The sequence below is a fragment of the Ursus americanus genome, chromosome 34 (genome assembly GCF_024610735.1).
Source record: "Ursus americanus isolate L20-20 chromosome 34, mUrsAme1.1.p, whole genome shotgun sequence".
Classification (NCBI taxonomy): Eukaryota; Metazoa; Chordata; class Mammalia; order Carnivora; family Ursidae; genus Ursus; species Ursus americanus.
The window spans coordinates 10,836,768-10,862,211 of record NC_142160.1 but is presented as its reverse complement, the minus strand read 5'-3'; the positions used below and the strand labels follow the sequence as shown (position 1 = coordinate 10,862,211).

At 47.8% G+C, this 25,444-nt stretch overlaps 1 protein-coding gene across 1 annotated transcript; it reads right to left on the bottom strand.

The window, feature by feature from the left end:
- Positions 1 to 2,693: 2,693 nt before the first annotated feature.
- FXN (frataxin) lies at positions 2,694 to 25,438 on the bottom strand. The gene is made up of 5 exons (XM_045772486.2): positions 25,271 to 25,438; positions 18,312 to 18,409; positions 16,053 to 16,173; positions 8,926 to 9,023; positions 2,694 to 5,592 (listed from the first exon to the last, which is right to left on the bottom strand). Exons 1-5 carry the CDS (start codon positions 25,436 to 25,438, stop codon positions 5,442 to 5,444), a joined length of 636 nt encoding a protein of 211 aa, XP_045628442.2. The 3' UTR covers positions 2,694 to 5,441.
- Positions 25,439 to 25,444: the final 6 nt, after the last annotated feature.

The window sequence follows — 25,444 nt, the reverse complement described above, 5'->3', positions numbered from 1 at the left end:
AGGGGTCCAGTATCACTCTTTTGCCTGTGGCTATCTAGTTTTCTCATCACTTATTAAGAGATATTCTTTTCCTGGGGCGCCTGGGTGGCGCAGCGGTTAAGCGTCTGCCTTCGGCTCAGGGCGTGATCCCGGCATTATGGGATCGAGCCCCACATCCAGCTCCTCCGCTATGAGCCTGCTTCTTCCTCTCCCACTCCCCCTGCTTGTGTTCCCTCTCTCGCTGGCTGTCTCTCTGTCGAATGAATAAATAAAATCTTAAAAAAAAAAAAAAAGAAGAGATATTCTTTTCCTGTTGTATATTCTTAGCTCCTTTGCTGGAAATTAATTGCCCATGTATGTGTGAGTTTATTTCTGAGCTCTTGGTTCCATCCCATTGATCTATGTGTTTTATGTCAACACTATACCATTTTGATTACTATAACTTTACAGTGTAGTTTGAAATTATTAAGTGTGATACCTCCTGCTTTGTTCTTCTTTCTTAAGATTGCTTTGGCTATTTGAGGTCTTTTATGGCTCCACTAAAAATCTTGGGATTGTTTGTTCTAATTCTGTGAAAAATGCCATTGGAATTTTGATGGGGATCTCACTGAATCTAGAGATCACTTTGTGTAGTTTGGACATTTTAACAATATTAATTCTTCTAATCCATGATCACAGAATAGTTATCCATTTATTTTTATATTCTTTAATTTCTTTAATCAATTTCTTCTGGTTTTCAGTGTACAGATCTTTCTTTTTCGGTTAAATTTATTCCTTTTTTTTTTTTTAAGATTTTATTTATTTATTTTGAGAGGGACAGCATGAGTGCGGTAGGGGTCAGAGGGAGAGGGAGAAGCCCCCTGAAGGGGAGCCTGTTGCGGGGCTCCATGCCAGGACCCCAGGATCATGACCTGAGCCAGAGGCAGATGCTTAACCCACTGATCCACCTGGGTGCCCTGGTTAAATTTATTCCTAAGAACTTAATCTTTTTGATACTGTTGTAAATGGGACTATTTTCTTGATTTGTCTTTCTGATAGTTCATTGTTGTTGTATGAAAACGCAATTGATTTTTGTATATTGATTTTGTACTCTGAGGATTTACTGAAACTATTAGCTGTAATGGGTTTTTCTTGGAGTCTATACGGTTTTCTATATAGTCATGTTATTTGCAAATAGTGACAGCTTTACTTCTTCCTTTCCCCTCTGGATGCCTTTCTTTCTTTTTCTTGCTCACTTGCTTTGGCTAGGACTTCTAATATCACGTTGAATAAATATGGTGGGAGTGGGCATCCTTGTCTCGTACCTGACCTTTGAGGAAAATCTCTGTGTTTCAGTTCTGAATATGATGTTTGCTGTGGCCTTGCCATATATGGCCTTTTTTTATGTTGAGATATGTTCCTTCTCTACCCAGTTTCTTGAGAGTTGAAACATTCAATATCTTAATTAATACATCCAGAAAAGATGGACCGTTGTGAACTCAGATTCTCTTTCTGTAGCGGACATCAGAATATAAGTGGGCTCAGTTTTATATATTCCAAAGGGGCCGTTAATTGGGATCTTTAGGATATTATGGGTAATTAAGTCAAACTAAGGATTTGAAAGCATTTCTTACTGTTGTAAGATGTCTAACAGTAATGTGATATGATGTCTAACAATAGTTGGATGCTGTGAGACAGTCATGAAGTCATAGTTTTGAACATCAGGAAAAATTTATGTGATTCATACCAGTGCCCCTCCTTCTCCTTCTGGTATGTGACTGTTTTCGTTTACAGAAGATAAATCCATGCCAAGAATTCAACTGGACATGACCTAAAATTACTTTAATCTTAGTGTATACCTTGGAGGTGTGAAGCCAGCTTTCCTTGACAGCCTTGCATAGCCAATCCACACAAATTTTTCACATTTATGAACATGGGTCTTTCTCTAGAAGTAGCAATGGGGTTTATTAAAATATGGGGGCAGGTATAGCTTAAGAGACATATTGTAAACTTATTAGTTAATACAAACTATCAAACTTAAAGTTGGCCAAATTATTTTTAGAACTCCATGGAAGATGGAGTAAAATATAAGCACTGTAGGTGGCAAGAAAGCTTGTTCCAGGAAATCCTAATCTATCACCAGGATAACCAAGGCGAGCATTTGGACTACGTTTGTGGCTCAGTAGAGGGTGTTACCAATAATACTTTGGGGGAAACCCCAAAATGTGATTGTGAACTTGTGCTGTATATATGATAATATTTGCCATGTACTGAGAGCTTTGCATGTGGGCTCCGGTGCCAGAGGTTAGATATCACCATTTTACAGATAAGAAAAGTGAGGCTACTGTCAATAAGTAGGTCTGTAGCAGAGTTTGGATACATTTAAAAAGTTCTGGTAAAAAGCAAAACAAAAACAAAACTCAGGTTCGGTTTTGCATACCCAAGTGTATCTCTGTATCCTCAGAGAGAGGTAAATAAGTCCTTCCGGGCAGTTACATTTTCAAGTAGCCAGGGGTCTATCCACTCGGGAAGCTAAACGTAATAGAAAGCGTTCTGAAATTATATTGCATATTTTCTTGCCTCCTTTAACATGTAATACTGAACATTTTCAGTGTTTTCCTGAAAACTCATCCTTCATGTGGGTGAGACCACAACTATGATGATGCTCCTGGGGTCTGAGGTGGGGGAGGCTCCAGGCCCCACACTCTGGTGCTTTTCCAGTTTGCTAGTCAGAGAACCATTTTTTTTTTTTTTTAAGATTTTATGTAACCACCATTTAGAGTGGGTGGGAGAGCACAAGTAGGGGTAGCTGCAGGGAGAGCAGGCGGAGGGAGAAGCAGACTCCCCACTGAGCAGGGAGCCTGGCGTGGGGCTCGATCCCAGGACCCTGGGAGCCTGAGCTGAGCCAAGGCAGGTGCTCCATCAACTGAGCCACCCAGGCGCCCCAGAGAATGACTTTTATTCCTCCCTGGGTGGCTGCTCTTGTGGTCTGGTTCTTTCACTGCCTCAAATGGGAATCTCCCAGGGCCTCAGAAAGGAAATAATTAAACCAGTGAGCATTGTATGTAAAGTAAAAGTAAGTAGGCCTAAAAAGCTAGGCCCTAAGGGAAGTATTAAGAGCACAGATCCCCTTACATTCTCCTGGTAACAGCAGCCTGATGAAATATTTTTTATATCATGTCCCAGATAGGTGAGTGCATCAGTTAACTGACTTCCAAGTAAGCAAGATGGTGAGACTTTCATCAGGAGAGATAGATGGCACACACACACACACACACACACACACACACACACTTCTATTTATTTTCTCGCTGGTACTGACCTACCACACTTAAAAATTTCCACCCACACTAAAAAATAATTTCATTTTTGAAGAAAGGGAAAAAATTTTTTTAAGAAAGGAAATATTTTAAATAACCATTTGGTGTTTGTTTATATTGGTCCATTGTTAAGAGTTTTTTTTCCATAATAGAATGTGTTTTTTGTTCACCCTTTGCCAAACCCTTTGCTACACATTTGCATAGACTTGTCACTAATAAATCTTTCTTTAGTGAGAACAGAACAGGAGCATAACTCTGGAGTGGTTTTAATGTTCCTGAATCTTGGTTTCTTCATGTGTAAGATGCAGGTCAGTCAAGATTAAAATGAGGTCCTCTGGGGGCGCCTGGGTGGCTCAGTTGGTTAAGTGTCTGCCTTCAGCTCAGATCATGATCCTGGAGTCCTGGGATTGAGCGGCATGGGTGGTGGGCTCCGCGCTCAGGGGGGAGTCTGCTGGAGATTCTCTCCCTCTCCAGCTGCCTCTTCCCACCCACCCCTACTCCTGCTCGTGCTCTCTCTTGCTCGCTCGCTTACTCGCTCACTCTCTCAAATAAATAAAAATCTTTAAAAATAAAATAAGATGAGGTCCTATGGTGTGGCAAGCTGTCTTAGTTTGGGCTGCTGTAACAGAATAATAGACTGGATACCTTCTAAACAACAGAAATTTATTTCCCACAGTTCTGGAGGCTGGGAAACCCAAGGTCAAGGCCCCAGCACATTCAAGGTCTGGTGAAATTCTATTTCCTGATTCACAGACGGCTGTCTTGTCACTGTGTCCTCATACGGTGGGAGGGGGAAGGAGCTCTGTGTGGGGGGGTGTGTCTCTTTTATAAGGGCTCTGTCCTTGTGATGCAATCCCCTCCCAGAGGCCCCACCTCCTAACTCCATCACACCAGCGGTCAGGATTCAACATAGGAATTCTGGGGGGACATAGACATTCAGTCCAGAGCACAAGCTCAGCACAGTAACAAGGTAAGATGGGTACTATCTGAACACGAATTCAACTGAAATTCTGGTGGAACAACAGCAATAACCAGATATTTCTGCCATAGCTTAAGAGAACTGTTCGTTGTCATCCCCTCATCTACCAGAAGGCATTAAAACCAGCCGGTTAAGTTGGCCTGACAGGACCACTGAATGTCTGGACTGGGAATCCACTACATTCTGCCAGTTCCACCCTCATTTAACACGTGGGGAAACAGGTCCAGGAGTTTGTGAAACTCACCCAGAGACAGAGAACAGAGATGCTGTGTATCTGCATAGACTTGTCACTGAGAACTTTCTTCAGTAAGAAAAGGTGGCACTGAGCCAAGTGAAGGACCAGGCTCTTTTCATTAACACAAACATCTTTTTATTTATATGGTCCTTCACGTTTGCAAAGCACCTCCTCAGCCCCGTGACCTAGTTTATTATGTTACATCCACGAGCTTATGAAGATGGCCCGTTTCCCTTCTTGTCTTTGGAGTTTTCGCATTCTCAGACCTGTGCTGCGGCAGCTCAATCTATGTGGACCCCTCCCTTAAAAAACACACACACACACACACACACAATGAAATGAAATGTGTGTGTATGCCCCTATATATGTCTCTCTGAGTGTCTCCTGCAGGCTGCACCCCGGCAGACACGAATGCAAAGAGAGAATGATCTTTGGGTTTGAGAATTCCTGACTGTCACTGACACTTTTGTACCAAAGGGCTTAGGAATGCTGACATTTTCCAGACGCGTGGTAACATTATAGGCAACCCCTTAATGAATCTCATTTGAGGACAGAAAGGGGAGGTCGGCCAGCTGCTCTTCATGTGGTTTTATGCAGTTAAGTCCTTCAAAGAACGAAGAGCGAAATCAAGTCATTTCTCCTTCTGAATTTTTCCTTCTTATTTTTCTTTGTTGTAAGGTTATATATAAATGTAGGAGTATAGGGACACTATAAAAGAGAAGGGATATCCTGTGAGGGAGGAAATCAGACAACAAATCCAAAAACACTATGGAAATTAAAAATCCGAACTTGGGGAAGGGTGGGAGGCAACACGTTCTTTTCACCAGAGCCCTTAGAGCCATGCAACTGTCCTCAGAAGTCAGAATGGACCAACCTAGACACTTGGCTGCAGGATGGAGCTGGGGTCTTGGCTTTTGCGCTGTTCATGTCTTTGGGATTGGGCTGGGCATCAAGGGCCCTTTCCGGAATAGGCCAGAGAAGATAAGTCCAGTTTGGTTTTTAAGGCTTTAGTCAGCTCCGTGGCCAGCAGCTCGTGGAGGGAAACACCGTCGTGGGCATACACCCAGTTCCTCCCCGTCCAGTCGTAGCGCTTGGGCCCGCTGCAAGACAAAATAAAGACACAGGAGTCCACGAGGACAGCCCTTGAGGAGAAACACTGGCTTCAGAGATGCTGCCAGCAAGAAATGACCGGAAAGAAGCTCCAGAAAGTCAGCTTAACCTTTGACTTCTTGTCTCAGGGTCTTTCTATGTAAGAGTAAGGACACGATTATCCCCTGCAACAATTCGACAGAACAGTTCTCAAGACCCGAAGACATCTGAACCCTCTCAGTGAGTCTCTGTAAATCACACTCTGATCTTTCGCTTTTGGGAACTCTATGTCGTAGCAGTGTTGTTAAAATGGCGGCCATTCGTGTACCACTCACATGATTTGTCCCTTACCTATATTTCTATTATTTTAGTACATTCATAACATGTGCAACCACCACCTTTCCCTACCAGAACACTTCATCACCCCAAAAGTGAACTCTGTGCCCATTGAGCAGTTACTCCCCTCCCTCTCCTCTCCCCAGCCCCTGGCAAGCACCTATACTGGTTTTTGGTAAATGTACTTTTTCTTGGGACGCCTGGGTGGCTCAGTCGGTTAAGCGTCTGCCTTTGGCTCAGGTCATGATCTCAGGGTCTTGGGATCGAGTCCCACATTGGGTTCCCTGCTCAGTGGGGAGTCTGCTTCTCCCTCTCCCTCTGCCTGCCACTCCCCCTACTGGTGCTCTCTCCCTGTCTGATGGATAAATAAAATCTTTAAATATAATTTTTCTTTTTTTTTTAAGATTTTATTTATTTATTTGAGAGAGGGAGGGAGCACGAGCAGGGGGAGGGGCAAAGGGAGGGGGAGAAGCAGACTCCCCGCTGAGCAGGGAAGGAGCCCAACCCAGGACCCTGGGTTCCTGACCTGAGCTGAAGGCAGATGCTTAACTGAGCCACCCAGGCAACCCCCCCCAATATATTTTTTACGACACTGAGAGTTCCTCCACCTCAAGCTCATCCAGTGAACAACAGTATACATCCATTCACGCTGGGAGGCTGTATTTGTGTGGCCCCGGGTGTAGTCGGATTGTGACATGTCTTGTCATTCCAGATGTACCAACTGTGCCCATTAATTCTGCCTCCTCTCAGCCTGGTTGGGGGGGGGGGCATGCCAGCAGATAGTGAGGGTACACGGGGGTGCTTTGCTGGAGGTGGAGCAGAGAGCCCTGGGGGCCAACGAGAAGGGGTGCCTGGGTTCACCAGTGCACTGAGGGAGAGATTTCCCAAAGTCAACACTGGGAGGAGTTTGCCAGGGAAGAGGGAAGCTTAGCACGGAGCATCTTTCCGGACTATACAAACATCAAAGATTTCTGTATTATCAACCAAATGCTGGGGTTTGAACACTTTTCGAATCATGGAGATAATAGGGACAAACCCAAAGGGCTGGGGCCTTTGTTTAATACACATGACCAGCCAAATGCAAACTACTTGGGCCATAGAGAAAGAACTGATAATCCAGACCAAATCTAGAGAACATTCCCTTGGCCTTGGACTCTGATTTGCTGGGGAATGCCAGGTAACGCGTGAGAAACCCGCAAGCCCCTCCACTGCCTCCGTCCAGGTATCCACCCAGACCCCTGCTTTCTCCCATCCTCCCACCACCTCCGGGTGGGCAGGCTGGCTGGGAGTGACCACTGTTTCCACAGGACCTGAAACGCTGTCATGTGAAAAAACATACGTATATCAGAAATGCAGTCCCATGAAAGATTATTTTGGACGTGAAAAGTTGAGTGGAAAATAAGTTTTTTTCTTGAGGAACACAGTATCTGTGATAGTAAGTGGCTGCTTGGCAGATTTTCTTTCCAGATTCCCATCGTGAATTACAGATTAAACAAGCCTGGGGTAGGATCCTATTGCTGGTAGGTGTGTCCAAACATGATACGGACTTTTCTGGTTTCCAGACATGACAGAAAGGGAATTCCTTCAGTGCACCCGTGATAGATGGTTCCGGTGCCCTGCCGATATTTACACAGCCACCAATCCCCAAAGGTGATGGCTGGGTTTGAACTGATCCACCCAGTTTCTCATATGATTCCTCCAGGTGAAGGATAAGAACGGACAGTCCTCATGCCTGGCTCTGGTTAGGGTTAGGACAACTGTTGGAGGCCAAAGAGAACAGGCTAATTGGCCCACACAAGATAACACACCCAAGCTCAAAGTAATTGGGTCTAAAAAAGCAATGCAGTCTATAGGGGCCTTGCTAGAAAGGGGTGATTTCTGGAGTTGTTTGTTGATTATAACATACTTCCTAGATGAGGCTGGGGCAAAGGAGGCAGAACACTTTATTTATTTTGAACAAATAATTACACACCATGGCATGAGAAACAGTGTAATATTAACTGCCTAAAAATGATGTGAACGTTGGGGCAGAAGAAGAGCTATAATTTTTTTTTTTAGATTTATTTATTTATTTGAGAGAGAGAGAGAGAGAGCGAGCCAGGGGAGGGCCAGAGGGAGGAGAGAGAAAATCTCAAGCAGACTTCCTGTGAGTACAGACAGGACTCAGGGCTCGATCTCACTGTGGAGATCATGACCTGAGCCCAAGAGTTGGATGCTTAACTGACTGAGCCACCCAGGCGCCCCTATAATTTTTTTTAAAATGTAAATACCACTGGGCTTTCAAAGAATTGCATGCTGGTTATATTTGGCCTTTCCCAATGCACAGTCAGCATGTTGTCTTTGGAAGCGCTAATGAGTGACCCAGGAAGGGTTGGTCTGAGAACTTGTGAGTTTCTCTCTATAACTCCCTTATAACCACCCAGATAGATGCAGGCGGATGAGGGGCCCTCTCTCCCTGTATGTGCTCAGGCCTTGAGATGCAGGGCAGGCGGCCTCCAGCACAGTGGTTCCATGAGATTGAAAGCACATCAGTGATAAAGGCAGGAGAGATTCAATGCCCTGGAGTCCCAGCTTAAGAGGCTCTCCCCCCTCCACAGGGCACGCAGCCCGATTTCACAGAGGGAATTCAACCAACTTCAAGCGAGATGCTCAAAGCAAACTAGAGGTCAAACTTTAACCTGCTTTGAAGACAAAGTGCAACTCGTTCTGAGGCTGTGGCATTGTAAGTGGCTTTTTTAAAGGCAGGGCAATGATTTCATAGAGAGAAACTGTCCAGGCCAGCTTCTGAAAAGTTATAAACTTCTTGCTTCAGATCTATATCTCAATATGTGCTTATAGCGGCCGGATTACTGGTAGACCCAAGTTGCTGAAGCAGGGTTAACCGTCCTACGAGGCTGGGGTGAGCCTGAAGCATCAGGAGAGGGGTGCTCACAGACCACCCACCCGTGAGGTCACCATGCACACCTCACAGGAGCTCAACAAGGGCAGATGTGGACTTCTGGACGTACCTGGAGGGTGAAGATAACCAGATCTGCTTGTTCGGGGTCTGCTTGTTGATCACGTAGGTTCCTAGATCTCCACCCAGTTTAACTGTTAAAACACCACTCTGGCGGATCAGGTGGCAAAAGCATGAGGAAAAGAGAACAAGACAGAGTTATTACTTTGCCACAACTGCTTCAGATTCTGACACTTACACAAGTACGCAGCACACACCGCGAAGAAACGTCTTTCGTGTTAGACACGGCAGATCATGCAGAAAGCACCCCGCTCTCAGAGTCAGACTGTGATTGTTCACGATAGCACTCAGACCTCACCGCGCTTTCCCTCGTTCCCTGGGAGGCTGGCGAGGCGAGAATTCTCACTATTCCCGTCTGGAGGTGAGGAGACAGCAGCGCTTGTCTGAGGAGTGACAGCTGGCAAACAGGAGGCTCCGTCCTGCCTGCTGCCTCAGTTCCCTCAAAGACCAGCCCGAACCCACAAAAGGATGTTAAAAAATGCAGACCCCAACTCTACCGGAGTCCCACGTCAGCCCAAAGATCGGACAGGACATCTTCATTACCAAAACAAGGAAAACAGGCAAAAAAGAAGGAAGTAGTCAAACCACTGGCTTTGCTGGTCTTAGAAAAGCCACAGAGCCAGCTCGGCTGGTAGGAGGCTGGCTCTCCAGACAGAGTTTTTATTTTCAGACCCTTCCCACGCATGTCACAAGCTGCTCTCAAGGGCATTATTTTCCCCTAAAGAGCCCTGAATTCTTGAAAAGATGGGTTGGTCCATCTTTGCTCAATAAATGCTCATTTAAATTTGAAAAAACTCTTTCAACAAAGGAGCCCTTTACTCCCAAGGTCTGAGGTTTCTTTAGAATGCGCAGAATATTACAGAAGCAGCCACACAGCTCAGTCCCTTCATTGGGGCGGGTGTGCCGGAGACAGCGGCTCGCTGTTCCCCACCCCGGGCATAACCTGCGGGGAGACACACCGCCACCTTTCTCTGGGCTTCTCGAGCCCCGGTCCCATCAAGAGGCCCCAGATGTTTCTTAGAACACTTTGTGTTTGGTTTGCAAAGACAGAGAGCTATTGAAAAGGTAGACGGCAATGACAATAATAATATATAATAATAATAATGTAACTCACAGGCAAGGGAGGACTCTATTGGGTTATACTTTAAAAAAATTTTATTTACTTATTTGAGAGAGAAAGCTAGAGGGAGAGAGCACAAGATGGGGGGCAGAGGGAGAGGGAGAAGCAGGCCCCCCATGAGCAGGCAGCCCGACGCGGGGCTCGGTCCCAGGACTCTGGGATCATGACCTGAGCTGAAGGCAGACGCTGAACCCACTGAGCCACCCAGGCGCCCCAGTAACATGTTTTCTGATTAAAAAAGAGAAAAAGAGAAATCATACAGACATCGGGAGTACAGAGAGTGTACATAAAATGAAAACATCAATTATTATTGATGTGATATGAAAACATCAATATTAACGACTACTGTCCAGGACCTACTCTGTGCCATGCACTGTATTTGGCACTTTGTGTACAACTGTTTCCACTGTGACCATAACTATCAGAGGTGGGAATCATTATCCCTGTTTTACAGATGAGGGAAACAGGGACAGAGTAATAAAGAATACTTAGTAACTGGCAGAGCTGATCTTAAACCCAGTTTGGATTGTCCTGTTTGGGTCCAAAAGAAGCCGTTCTTGCCCTAGTAACACCAAGTGTTCTCTCAATCCCATTAACTGGCGATAAAAGCTGCTCACCCCCAGGTATCGGCTGCCAGTTTGTAAACGGATTTCTGAAAAGAGCTGGGATCACAGTGTACATTAAGTTTGTTTTTCCTTTTAAAGTTCATTTTTTAGTAATCTCTGCACCCAGTGTGGGGCTTGAACTCACAACCCTGAGATCAAGAATCACATGCTGCACTCACTGAGCCAGCCAGGCACCCCCTAAGTTTGTTTTTCAAAAAATTTTTTCCTGACGGTGCCTGGGTGGCTCAGTCAGTTAAGCATCTGCCTTCAGCTCAGGTTGTGATCTGGGGGTCCTGGGATCGAGCCCCAGGTTGGGCTCCCTGCTCAGGGAGGAGTCTGCTGCTCCCTCTGCCTCTGCCTGCTGCTCCCCTGCTTGTGCTCTCTTTCAGTGTCAAATAAATAAAAATCCTTAAAAAGAAATAAAATAAAATAAATTTTTTCTTGAATCCCACCTTTACTATTTTGGTAGGACTACCACCTTTCCTTTACTTGGAAGTGTCTCATTGAGGCAACTGGGGGGCTCAGTCGGTTAAGTGTCCAACTCTTGATTTCAGCTCAGGTCATGATCTCAGGGTTGTGAGATCAAGCCCCCATTTCATCGGGCTCTGCACTGGGCACGGAGCCTGCTTACAATTCTCTCTCTGCCTCCTTCCCTCTGCCCCTCCCCACCTCTTTTTAAAATTAAAAAAAAATTTTTCCCAACACCCTCTTAAAAAATAAGAAAAAAGGTATATTAAAACTCCACAATTCAACAGTTTTAATATTTCACAAAGTGTTTTCATAAAGTGCACAAACATCACTAATTCTCGGCTATTTCCACCACCCCAAAGAGAAACCCCACACCCATCAGTCCTTACCCATTCCTTCCTCCCCCCATACAAACTTTCATGACTTCTTTTTCCATGAGATAGTAGGCTCAGGGGACCGAGACATAACTGTTTCCAGTTTGACCTATTTGTGGCCCCTCAGTGCTCCATTGTGCCTCGCGCCCCCCTCCCCAACGTGGGGAGGTGCAGGAACAGCGGAGAGGGCAGAGGGCGGGTCTGAGTCTCACCAACCCTGCCACCTTCCTCAGGACAACGTCTGTGCTGCCTCCTTCGGAGACACAGTGCAAGGATCGAGGGGCACAGGTGCTCAAGGCTTGTGTACGCTCCTGATCACGGCCACACCCTAGAACAGGACACCAAATCAAGGATGGCACATCCAATCACTGAACGCCAAAATCCACTCTTTCCAACTCAGAATCTTCTGGAATTATTCCAGGGAACTGGCCACTTGTTCACAAAGAGCATGTTAACAAAGCAACCCTGAGATTTCTTCTAGGTGTGCAGACCTCAAGTGGTCTCCTCCACCCGGCACCTTCTCTGCAGCGCCCCTCCCCGCACAAGACCTCGACCCCAGCTGAGGCACCCCGGACATGGTTACCCTGAACCCCCCACAGCCCCTGTGCCTTCCTCCCTGCCTCTGAGCTGCTCTCTTGTTTGCTGGACACCCGTACCCTCCCCTCCACTACTCTAAGCTCCTTGAGAGCAGATCTGTCTTTTCAGCTAAGCACCCGCGGTGTCCAGCACATACGTTCTTAGTGCGAGATACGGGATGGAGACAGTGCATCTGTGGACGAACGAACGGCGCCGACGGTGACCAGGGCTGGTGATAACACGTGCGAAGTTAAGGGCAAGGTTACATGAGGCAGAAAGTCTCAGCACTTAGCCAGCCAACCCCCCTCCTGTTCATTGTGTGTCATCATTTTTTCCCATGGAGCCAGAGGCTGTTTCCAGAGGAAACCGGCAAGAAGAGGAAGGAACGGAAGGAAACGAGCTGCCTTACTGGTTCTCTGGGAGTTCTTAATGCTCTTGGAACTATCCGCGAGTAGCCCAGATGAAGAGGGCTTTTTGTTCATTAGTATTATTCCTTAAAGGCCACTCGGAGGCTATTTTGGGAGTGTGGGCAGACTTAAATGCAGGGGAGGGAGGGGGAGTGGGGGAGAGTCAAAATCCTTGGCAGCTTCGGCCAGGGGCACTAAGCAGTCAGAGCAGCCCCTGTGCAGGGCTGGTGGAGGCTTATTCTCCCGGGAAGTATCAGCCCCGCACACTCGGGAGCAAGAGGAGCACTTCTGTCGTCACTAGCTCGTTTTGTAGAAACAGACACCTATGGGACGATGCGTTGCGTCAGGCGACTTCAGGTATATGTGGCTTCTCACACTCCAAAAATAGATAGCACTCTTCAGGAGTAAGAATAACGAATGTGAAGCCCTTTTACAATGTAATGCTAACGGAAATCCGCACAAGTAGAGGGACGTCACTCACTTCCCGGCTGAAGAAACTGCCCCGCACAGAAGTTAAGATAATTCACTTACAGACTCTCGCTAAGAAAATACAAACCCAGGACGGGCTAGAAGCTTTGTCTCCATAGCCAACCAGATGCTGCCCCTGAGCAAGCGTCCGTAACCTGGGACCCAGAGGGGGTCGTCGGGGGTCTGCAGGCTGCCCCGGCCTGCAGCTGAAATTGTACTCGCAGGCGTATGGGGAAGGTTTTCTTGGGAGAAGGTCCGGGAAAGGTTAAGGAATCTTTGCTGTGCGGCGGCGAGAGGCCAACAACTTAGCGAGTCAAGAACATGACAGCAAACAGATTCTCAATACAACGTCAAAGAGGCCACGGCTCCACAGGGAGAAAACGAAGGTGGCTTGGAAGTAACCCCTCAGACAGCATGGTGCTTCTCACGGTCCTGGTCAGGCGGGCTCTGCCGGTCAAGGGCAGCGGACTCCACGGATGCCTAGTGCCGGGAGGTGCTTTCTGCTCTGGTGGGTCGTCCCCTCTAATGGCAGGGCCAGTGGGGGTGAGGGCTGGACCCAGACACTGACCCCCCCAAATTACCCACTCCACTGACAGGAAGACACGGCCGCCAAGGAGCTGCTCACATTTCTCGCTCCACAGGGAGCAAACAGAACATGTTCTTGGGTCTACCCGGAATACTGTTTTCTGTCTACTTGGCCAGGAGCAAGTTGGTAAAACATCTATGATGCTGAGTGGCACCAATGAGAGACTGTTTCGGAAAAGTACGTGGGCCCCACTTCATTTGTATACCGAATCACCATTTATTAAGTTCCTATCACGTAGCTGGCGTGTTTCAGGCACTGGGATACCAAGAGTGGACATTGTCCTGGCTGCCAAGAACTCAGTCCTGCCACGGGAGCTGATGTGTAGACAGACAGTTAGTACACGGGGTGATCAGTGCTGTACAGACTCATCTTCAGAGCACTGGGCAAGGAAGTAGGCATGGTATCTGCCTAGAGCATGTAGGAAGGCCTCCCAGAGGAGGCCATGCCCAACTGGACCCTGGGGACAGGGAAAGACTGTACCCCAACAAAGCTCAAGTAATAGTGTTATGCGTGTTCTGTTGCCTATAATGTAGTTTCAATAGAGTTATTCGTGAAATGTATAAGTTAGCACCTAAGAGACTCTAAACAGGAATTCACACCCCAGGGTAGAGAGCATTTCAAAGCTCTTCAATCCGAAGTCCCAACAACAGAGTCAGCTACTGTCTGCCTTTAGTTTCTACGTCTGTACTAGAGAATTTCCTAACTGGTAAATGATTTGTTAGAAATAATTTTTCCCTGGTGAGGAGAATGATACTTAAGGTATATGGACTGGCCAGAAAAACCCAGGTGCCTCTTCCCTTTGTAGGAACAGGTTACAGAATCTGGAAACGCCAGCTGCTGGGTCACTCTTCAGAGAGGCACTCTGCAGGTCAGGTAAGACCCTGCGATCCACCACTGAGCAGGAGCACTTTTTCTTTTAAAGATTTATTTACTTATTAGAGAGAGAGAGAGAGAGAGAGAGGGAACGGGGTGGGGAGGGGCAGAGGGAGAGGGAGAGAGAATCCTCAAGCAGACTCCTCCCTGAGTGCATAGCCTGATTCCAGGACCCTTGAGATCATGACCTGAGCTGAAACCAAAAGTCAGCCACTCAACCGACCAAGCCAAGAGCGTTTGGTGCTTGATTCCAGGGGGTAAACAGAATCCAGCTGCTAGAACACTGGCACATTTGCTTCTAATGAAACACTCGTGCAAAATACTTGAGTCACTAAATATTCTCACTGATCTTAAAAGAATGAGTGGCGTGACTGTTTTTATGGCATGTTAATGAATGTTTACATGTATGGCCGAGTTTAGCCTGAGACTTGGTTTCCCTGTAAGTACAGCCAGTCCCTGATAGGGAGGCTGGGGGAGCAGAGACCTGTAACTTGCCCAGCTCCATCATCCCACAGACAGTCATGCTGGGGGGCCAGTTAGTAAGGGTTCCCCAGCAGCTTGCCTTCTGAGGCTGTCTGCGTAAGCACTTCTAATGCCCCGCCCCAAATGATGCCCACAGCAGTCACTGAATCCACCTGGAAGGCATCCAACCCTTTCTTGCCCGTTCCCTTAACTTTGCCCTCCAAATCCCTTGCTGTCCTTACAACCAGGCTTGAAATTTTCTTGCAGACTCTTGCTACCTGCTCCATTGGATGGAGTCCCTTCTCTGTCCACAGTAATACCCAACACCATTTCTATCACGTTAGCCTGACAGCTGGTTGTCCTAAAAAATTCCACTTCATAACATTTCTGACTATTAATTAATTGCCGTCGAGAGGATTAATCTCCGTGGGGGATTTTTTGGCTAAAAAAAAGAGCTGCTCCCTAAGGCGTGAACAGCATTCTAAATGCAAAGTGGACCCTTACTCACGTCCGCCACCTGGCGGCCAGTCGATGTAGAGCAGCACTCCCTAGGCTTCAGGGCTCTGCGGCTCCCCCCAGCTTCATTTGGGATCACCTGAGGAGTGATTATAAAAACAAACAAAAAAACAACCTCCCCTGCCCTGCCTGGGACATACTCCCAAACCAACTAAAGAAAAATCTCTAGGGGTGGGACTCAGGGTGCACATTAGAATCCCAGGTAAGCTTTTCAAAAATACGCTTCCTGAGAGCACACCAGGACCCGCTGATCAGAATCTCCCAGAAGCAGGGGCCGGGGCGGGGGGGGGGGGGGGCGCCTATCTGTGTGCTCTGAACACACCCTGGTTAAGGAGGAGTGGTTTAGTTCAGGGCTCCTCATGCCCTCAGGACAGTCATCTTGCTAGATAAGCACAGGCCTGGGTCCCTCCCTGATTTACCTTCACCTGAGCTGAATGGAGCTTGAGAACCTGTATTTTTAAGCAGAAATGGGGCTCACAGAGGCCGTGACTTGCCCAAGGTCACAAGCCTGGTGGGGCAGGGCTGGAACACCAATGCCAGTCTATGGGTCCCACCCGTAACCACATGCTGCTGGATGCTTAACTCTGCTGGAGGGGAATTCTTTGTCCTAGTGAGACACAATTCTTAGGGAGGAAACAGAAAAAGGAAAATAAGCAAGAAGTACCCCAAACGAGACATCATAGTCTTCGAATGTGTAAGGTTTGTCTGCAAGGTCTTCGAAAAACTCTGCTAAGGAGTCCAGTGTCTTCTCAGCCAGTCTTTCATAGGTGGTCTCATCCAGAGAGCTGCAGGGGAAACATGAAAACCCCCCCAAAACACACGTTTACCAAACTGCTCCATTTTATTAACATCAAACCCACACATCTATTTATTTACTTATTTAATTTATTTTTAGTAAATATGCCCAATGTGGGGCTTGAACTCACGACCGGGAGATCAAGAGTCACACGCTCCAGACAGAGCCAGCCACCCCGACACATCAGTTTTTTACTTAAATTAAAAAATTCATGGGAAATAGCTACCATGTGCAGAGAAAAAATTTAATCAGCACGAACGAGTTTCTATAGGGGCGCCTGGGTGGCTCAGTCTGCCTTCGGCTTAGGTCATGATCCTGGGGTCCTCAGATTGAGTCCCGCATCGCACTCCGTGCTCAGTGAGGAGTCTGCTTCCCCCGCTCCCCCTGCTTGTGAGCTCTCTCTCTCTCTCTCTATCTCTCTGTGTTAAATAAATAAATAAATAAATAATCTAAAAAAAAAAAAGTTCATAAAGAAGGAAACCTTTCTTCCCAAATGGGCAGCCCCCATCTGCAGAGTCAACTATGAATAAGAGTCTCTTCTGTGTCCGTACGGAATTTTATATTCTTTTTAATACAGAAATTGAAGCACCTTGCAGTTTTTATTTAATATATCCTGGAAACTGTTCCATATTAGCACATACAGATTTTCATGGTATTTTATTTTATATTATTTATTCAACCTGACCCGTTCAGCTGGACATTATGCTTATTAAAATTGCCTGTATTAATGATTAAAATTATGTTGGGCAAACCACAAAGTGGGAGAAAATATTCGTATTACATGTATCTGAAAAAGAGCTTATTTCCAGAATATATAAAGAAATACAACTCAATAAGAAAAAGAAAACCCAATAGAAAAAACGGGTAAAATACTCGAACAGATATCATTTTAATAAACATATCCAAATGGCCAGTGAACATATAACAAGGGGTATAACTTTATTAATCTTTAGGAAAATACACATTAAAAAAATCACAATGAGATACCCTCAGAATGATTAAAAAGAAAGAGACAGATAACATCAAGAGTTGGCCCGGAAGTGAAGCAACCCCTCTCCATCGGGTGTGTGGGTGTGTGTGTCTGTAGGTCAGAGAAGCCACTCCTAGACCGGAGAGAGAGGACTGCATGTCACCTGAAAATCTTGGCCTTTGAGGTGGATGGATGAGAGACTGTATGGGCCTGTGGTGGCAGCCTGGGGTTTAGGGGCCTGTGTGTGTGTGTGTGTGTGTGTGTAAGGAGGGTCCACGTACATATGGGGGGGGGGGAGCAGACTAGCAATGCTGGGGAGCTCTGCACCAGAACCCATTGCTTCCTTCCAGGGCACGCACTAGGCCATATTTCCCAGCATCCCCTGCAGTCACCTGGGGTCATGTGACACAGCCCCTCCCAATAAAATTTGAGTGAGGGACAAGTGCCACTACCAAGACTTCCATTCTCTTGCCCTTTCCATGGAATGGAACCTGGGCGGGGGGACCTGGATTCTACCGTGTAGAGGACAGTAAGGTACTGACAAGTGACAGGAAGGTGGAAGGACCCTGGCTGCCTGAATCCCTGCACAGAAGCATGCCCGCCCTGCACTGTCGGAACACAGGGACACAAACCACTGCTGGCTCGAGCCGTTACAGTTACACAGGCTTGGCCGACCCATCTGCTAAGTCATCAAAGAGAATAAGAACAGAACTCTGGAAACAACCTAACTGTCCAGCAACAGGGGATGGTACATACATAAAGTTTAATATTCTTTCATTTAAAATAATGTGGTAGAGGGGAGCCTGGGTGGCTCAGTCAGTTAAACATCCGACTCTTGATTTCAGCTCAGGGCTTCATCTCAGGGTTGTGAGTTCAAGCCCCATGTTGGGCTGTGCACTGGGGGTGGAGCCTACTTAAAGAAGATAGTTGGTGATACGGAGAGATGCTTATGAATGCTCCTGCTAAGGGAGAAAACAGGTTTTGGAAGGGATGGGCTTTTTTTTTTTTTTTTCTTTTTTATAAACCGGTAAGAAGAAAGGAAAAAAAAATTAAAAAGCTAATAGAAGTCTGAGCAGGTATGCACATGTTGTGTATTGATAAAGAGAAGGAGGGAGGAGGGGGAAGGGCTCTCTGATGTGGAAGGGGCTTTATCTTACCCAGGGTCGCCCAAAGTCCCTGCTGTCCTCATATTCATCAAACAGACACTCTGCTTTTTGACATTCATGAGCTGATCGAGGCGGTGGAGGCTCAGATTCTAAAAGCCAAAGTCAAGAACATTATCATTTTTCAGTGCATTATAGTCCCTGAGCACAAGGTTTAAATATCACTTCTGCATTCAAGAATAAACCACGTTAAATTTTTCCAGGAGTATTTCTGGAATGTTTTCACCTTGTTTTAATGCATTACCTTGCATTCTCTCGGGTTCTCTCTAAGCCTGTGCTGCCCAACATAATAGCCCCGAGCCACAGGCAAACTTTAAATTTATTGTCACTTCCTATCACTTCCCACTAAAATTTGAGTGAGGGACAAGTGCCACTTCCAGGACTCCCATGTCCTGGAACGCCACGTTTAAGCCATGTTTCAAGTGTCCTGTGGCCTCATGTGGCCAGTGGCATACTGAACAGAGTCACCACCATGGGAAGATCTATGGGCAGCACTGCTCCAGGTTATTAGAGGTATGTGGTGGTTAGCACAGGCGAGCCGGGGAAGCATCAGCAAAGCTCACGGAATTTGACCAATGCAAGCAACAACGAACAGCAAGAGGCAGATGTCTGCAGATGTCCAGAAGAGAGGGTCGGACTGCAGACGGACAGGTCTCATTAACATGTCTACGGGAGATACTGTCATCTGTTGATTTCTCCCAACACATAATTGGAAGAGGGTCCAGGCACCCGTCTCTGGGGCCACCAGCCCTACTGACCAGCTGGAAAGACAGATGACATAACCAGAGGACAGTGACAAACACCAAGGGGACTCTGGCTGAGGGACCTGCCCCAGTGTGGGAGGGGACAGAGCCTGTAAAAGGAGAGAAAAGTGATACATCAGAGTGGAGATGGCAGGGGAGAGGATGGAGAGTTGGCCACAGGGCCTTGTGAAGGCACTCAGCTGGACTTCATCCTGGGAAGGCACCCAAGGGCTAGAAGGGGTTGGTGGTAAGATTCAACTTCTGGAGCAGGGCTCAGAGGCTGTTGTTCTCTTGAACCATCGGTGTCCTTGGCAAGCTCAGAAAGGAGAAGGCAGAGGGCACCAGGCTGAAAAGTGACCAGAAAAGGGGGAAACGGGTGCAGAGCACAGAGGGCATGATTTTAAAGGGTTGGTTCTGAAGATGGGAGAGAGCCAGCGTTGACAACCAGTTATTGCTACTGCACATTCTAGAGTGTTCCCTAGCTGCTGGGTGTTGCTGCTCCTAGTGTTGATAGAAACGGACGGTGTTAGTCCTCATTACAAGCCTGTGAAGCAAGTACTACTAGTATAGTGGTTCTTCCCGACAGTCTGTTCTATAAAGTCACCATGAACAAGAGGTTAGTGAAATGCTCCTGCGGGAGATACAGGCTTAGGTTCCTGCAGGCTTCAGGTCCCATATGACCAACCAACCTCGCTTACATGCGTTTCTGTTTAAAGACACCTTGTCTAATATACATTGTTGATTCACGAACACTGAGCTCACGGCCAACAGTGCCATAACTCAGGCCTGAATGAGGCTGATCTAACACACGTGCTTTCTCTGCACAGGCTCCTTGCACTTAGACCGCTAGACAGCACTCGGCACTATGCTCTGGGGTCATTTTAAATAGTGAAATCACCAACCAAAAACCCAAAAATGCAAACAATGTGCCACTAAATAGGTGGTGGAAAGGACACTTGTTGACCCCATGGAGTCTGAGACAAGAAGGCACTGTCACCTTGTTTGACCTCCGTGGGAACATGCAAGCATGCTGCTCCATGTATCTGAGAGTGACCACGAAATCCACCCTCCCTGGGTACTGATTTTGGGGTTACAGATAAATTTTACTGAGAAGGTGAATTCACAAGCCCAGGATCCATGCAACATCAGGATAGACTGTATTTGTAGTCTACGGATGAGGAAACAGAGCAAATCACTCAGATACACAGATGCAAAGGGGAGGAGCAGGGATTTGAACCCACACCCTCTGGCCCCAGGATCCAGGCCACAAAGGAAAGAATCACACACCTGGGGTATCATACGTGGTTTCAGGCGTGGAAGGGAACTTTGAGAACCAGGGGTTCAGAGTTTCCCTCCCCTCCAGGGTCCTGGCCTCTCAAACCCTAGCTGTCGTAGTCTGACACCTTCACATAGCCTTTTTCCTGTTTCAGTTTTGGTTTTGCCTTTTCTATCTTGGATGGCTGTTCTTGGTGGGAGGTTTGATCTAATGCAAGTTACTCACAGCCAGAAGTAGAAGTCTACATTTCGGCTGTTTTTAATCATCAAAAGAACTGTTGCCAAAGACTCCTTGCTGGTCTCTTACCTGTTCTCCCCAAGCTAACGCTCCCTGAGTACCTGCTTTCCGTTTCCGAGCCCCCGAAGGCAGGGGTCACGGTACCCACTGCACAGATGGTGATGAGCATTAGACAGGAGGACGTGAATACCCCAAACACAGGGCTGGAGGGTGTCCAGTCAATTCTGGCTTTGGAGCATGTCAACAATAGTGTGGAGAGGCAGAAGGTGAGGCCCGCCTGCGTGGCTAGCAGGGAGGCCGGCCCTCACCCCACGGGTCCCCTCTGCAAAGCACGAAGCTGCAAACGCTGGAAGAGTGAGTCACTTCTCATCCACCGCTGGGGGGATGAACTGGTACCACCACTCTTGGCATCAAGTGAGTTGAATATTTGCTGGCCCCTTGCCTAGCAATGCCATTCTGAGAATTCAGCCACAAAGAGCCTCTGTCCCTGCACAGGAACGCCCACAGCAGCACCGCCGTGACAGTGGCACCATGGCGGTCACCCGGATGTTACCAGGAGACTGGATAGAGTGTGATGTGCTCACCCAATGGGATACTACCCAGCAGAGAAAATGAAGAAATGACAACCATGTGCATCAGTGTCACGAGCCTCGAAAAGGACACTGAACATAAGGAACAAGTCACAGCACAATAAATGCAGCAAATTTTTTTTTTTCTATCAACGGCATGTGCTTTAGGGAGACATACATAGAGGGTGACACTCTAGGAAAAGGAGGGGATGCCTGACGGAATTCAGGAGAGCAGGTTCCCCTCAGGGAGGCCCAGGGGTCCTCGGGAGAGCCTTCCAAGGGACAGATAACATCCAGTCTCTCTTTTTTTTTTTTTTTAAAGATTTTATTTATTTATTTGACAGAGAGAGAGACAGCCAGTGAGAGAGGGAACACAAGCAGGGGGAGTGGGAGAGGAAGAAGCAGGCTCCTAGTGGAGGAGCCTGATGTGGGGCTCGATCCCATATCGCTGGGATCACGCCCTGAGCCGAAGGCAGATGCTTAACGACTGAGCCACCCAGGCGCCCCAACATCCAGTCTCTTAATCTGGTGATGAGAGTGTGGCCGTGTGTTACTAATCTTTGAACAGCACAGACATTTTACAGACACTTTTCTATGTATAAACTCACATACACTGTCTGTGGAAGACAATAAAAACATGAACTTAAAGTGAATCAGGGCATAACCTGCTTGCCAGGCCTGAGGCCAAAAGACCACGGGGTCCTAGGTGACGATCTTGACCCTCTACGAAAATTCATGGGTGTCTGCAAGCCTTTCGAGGTGTGATGCGGCTGAGGCAGGGCCTATGAAGTTGAGTACGAGGTGGCGACATATCTCTCCTTGGAGCTGCCTCCTGTGTGACAGGGGAAGGGTTTGAGGACCAGCCACCGTCACGCTCTCAGTGGGGCAAGAGGCTGCCTGACGGAACCAGGGGCCTCCCTGGGCCACGGAGTCACTTCCAAGCCACACTTGGAAGGAAGGCATTTCTGTGGATTCCGGGTTCCGCTGAGCAGCCAGACCTAATAATGGACAATCAGAAGCTAAATACGCTCTACCCCACAGCTATGTGCCGGCTGCCAGCCACACACATGTGGCCCCGGGGCTCCTGAAATGTGGCCCGTGGGACCAAAGAACTGGACTGTAAACCTTACTTACTGTAATTTTAAAATGAAACTTAATAAAGTTTCTGGAAAATTTATTATTTTTATTTTTTTAAGTCTTTTTTTTTTTTTTAAGATTTTTATCTATTCATTTGTCAGAGAGAGAGCACAAGCAGGGGGAGCAGCAGGCAGAGGGAGAAGCAGGCTCCCTGCTGAGCAAGCAGCCTGATGTGGGGTTCGATCCCAGGACCCCGGGATCAGGACCTGAGCCGAAGGCAGATACTTAACTGACTGAGCCACCCAGGTGTCCAAGTTTCCGGAAAATTTAAAATGTTCTGGAACAGCTTGAGTGTGTGTATTTGTTTTTTCAATCGTGAATTTTATAAAATACACATCAGGAATTTCCTCAAGTTCAGTTTAACATCTGAGCTGACATGTGCTGACATGGGAAATACACACTGAATTTGGAAGAATGACTATGAAAAAAGACTGTTAGACATCTCAATGATTTTTCAGTATTGATTACATGTTGAGATGATAGTATTTTGAAAAACTAGATTACATAAATGTATTGTTGAAAAAAAAAATTTTTTTTAACTAAGCTGTAGGCCCAACATGGGGTTGAACTCATGACCCTAAGATCCAGAGTCGCATGCTCTACCAACTGAGCCTGCCAGGCGCCCCTCTGTGGTGTTCAAATTAATTACACCTGCTTCTTTTTATTTTTTCAATGTAGCTACCAGAAAATTCAGAATTACACATGCAGCTCCCATTGTATTTCTTTTGGATAGTGCTGTAGTAGTAGGAATAGGGGGCAGAGAAAATAAGGATGGGGAAGAGGCCCCCACAATGAACTCAGGTCCTGATGAGTTCTGGAGTGCAGGGACTTTGGGGGTCAACCTGAGGATAGTTAAGGCCTTGGAAAAATCGAACATGGTGGTCCCAGTTGCCGTTGTCATCCACCCAGCTGCACAAGTACAGGAGACGTGTGAGGGAACTGTGTTACAGACAAGTTCAACAAACCTGATTAATTTACTACAGTAGAGGGAGCCCAATGGGTGACCTCCCAACCTCCCAAGACCCCTAATCCCAGTGTGTGTCCAGTGCCCACCTCCTGGGTGGCAGCTCTAAGCTAGGCATGCTTCTGAGTCCACAGCCCTTAAACAGCCCCTAGGCACCGTCCCAAAGACCACGCCATTATCTTGTAACTGTCCTAAATTAAAAACTGCTGGCAACCCATGGCCACACCAGCAGGGGGCGGAGTGCAAGCCAGGGCAGCTTCAGGTGGGAGTAGCGCAGGAGAAGGGTAATAAATGTCTGTGTTCTGCACGGGGACAGTGCCGGGGCACGATGTCCACAGCTGCCTGTATTTCCCGAGAAGACGGGTAATCCAGTATCAAGAGCCCAACTTGAGTGTTGGCAACCAATCCTAAATTTTCTTCAAACATGGCCAAATAACAAGGTAGTGGGAAGTTCAAGTCTAAAGTCCAAATTCCAGAGCTCCACAGGCAATTTGGGTTGGAATTCGCCTGCCTCCTTCACTACCTGAGAGGTCTATCCAGCAGACCGGCCACTCAGCGCTGGTATTGCCCAGGCCTGTGTCTCCTTCGGGAATCCCCTTTTCTGCTCCCTTGCCACCTTCAAGACCCTGATTAGGGGCGCCTGGGTGGCTCAGGTCGTTAACCATCTGCCTTTGGCTCAAGTCCTGATCCCAGGGTGCTGGGATTGAGCCCCACCACGGGCTCCCCGAGCAGGGAGCCCGCTTCTCCCTCTCCCCCCTGCTTGTGCTCTCAAATAAATAAATAAAATCTTTAAAAAAAGGGGGGGGGGGCGTCTGGGTGGCTCAGTTTGTTAAGCGTTTGCCTTCCGCTCAGGTCCTGAACCCCGGGTCCTGGGATGGAGCCCTGCATCGGGCTCCCTGCTCAATGGGGAGTCTGCTTCTCCCTCTCCCTCTCCCCACTGCTCCTGCGCTCTCTCTCAAATAAATAAAATCTTAAAAAAAAAAACCAAACCAGGGAAAATTAATTTTTAAAAATCTTAAAAAGAAAAAAGAAAGGCCCCTGATTAAACATCGCGTCCATCCGGCTAAGTCTTCCTCAACCCCACAGCCATTTTTTGGGCTTCCTCCTTTCAGGTCTTGGAGTGACTGGGTCAGACGCTTCTTTGCAGCCCCAAGGGAAGAAAAACGGAATTAACTTCCAGGGCTGAAGACTTTATATTACGTTAATCCAGTGTAATCCTCACAACAGCTCTGCAAAATGGGCGGTACCCTTTCATCTCTTTACCCAAAAGGAAGCCACGCCTCGGAGAGGTTCCAGATCTCCCGAAGTCACACAGCTCTGCTGAATCGAGCCAGAACTTGGAGGGCAGGCCGGGTCATTTTCCAAAAGCTTTGCTGCTCTAGCTGCTGTGGTCCACAGCCTCGGCGTTTCCACCTCGCTCGAAGGAAGCGTTTCGTTCATAAAAGCCCATGCTTGGAAACATCGCTCTAGTAATATTATATATACACACTATTATAAACTATTATGGTGGTATAGTGTGTACTATTTTATTCTATTTATATATATGTACCATGCTAATATTACATATCATACACATACATATGTATCTTACAGTACTTAGTACAGTATACACTATCACTTAAATTGAAATTCTGGCGAAGGGAAGTGGCAAGCTCGGCGACAACCACGGACCCCCGAGAGCGGTCCCGGCCACTTTCCCTGAGTCGGCGGCTGCGAGCCCCCTGCGTTGCGTTCCCTTGCAGTTACACCGCATTGTCCTTTTCACCCGAAAGCAGAGGCCGGTGCAAATGTGACACGGGGAAACAGAGGGCGGACTGCGCGGCCGCGCGCCCGGTAGGCAGCAGCGCGCGCTCCACCGCCGCGCGGCCACCAGCAGAGCGCGTCCCCGGCCCGCGGCCCCGCCGGAGCGCAGAGGGCGCGCGTGCCCGCAGCAGCGGAGTGGGCGCGCGTGCCCGCAGCGTCCCCAGCGTGCGCGGCCTCCCTCCGCCGGCGTGCGGCCCAGACGGCTGCGCGGCGCGGGTACTCACAGCGTGGCAGGGTTCGCGGGTCGCTGCGGTCCAGATGCTCAGGCCTCGGCGGCCGTAGAGCGGGGAGGTCCTCGTCGGCCGCCGGGCCCCACCGCCGGCCCGGGCTGAGCCCGGGAGCGCCGAGCGGGGCAGGAGGCCGGCAGCCGCGCGGCGCCCGAGCGTCCACATGCTGCT

What these genes read in the sequence shown, in the direction of transcription:
- FXN (XM_045772486.2), bottom strand. Translation starts at nt 25,438, where the DNA reads ATGTGGACGCTCGGGCGCCGCGCGGCTGCCGGCCTCCTGCCCCGCTCG. An exon ending in CCCGCGAACCCTGCCACGCT is followed by an intron (nt 18,410 to 25,270) that starts GTGAGTACCCGC and finishes TTTGGCTTTTAG; the next exon opens with AATCTGAGCCTCCACCGCCT. An exon ending in TGGTTATCTTCACCCTCCAG is followed by an intron (nt 5,593 to 8,925) that starts GTACGTCCAGAA and finishes TTTGTCTTGCAG; the next exon opens with CGGGCCCAAGCGCTACGACT.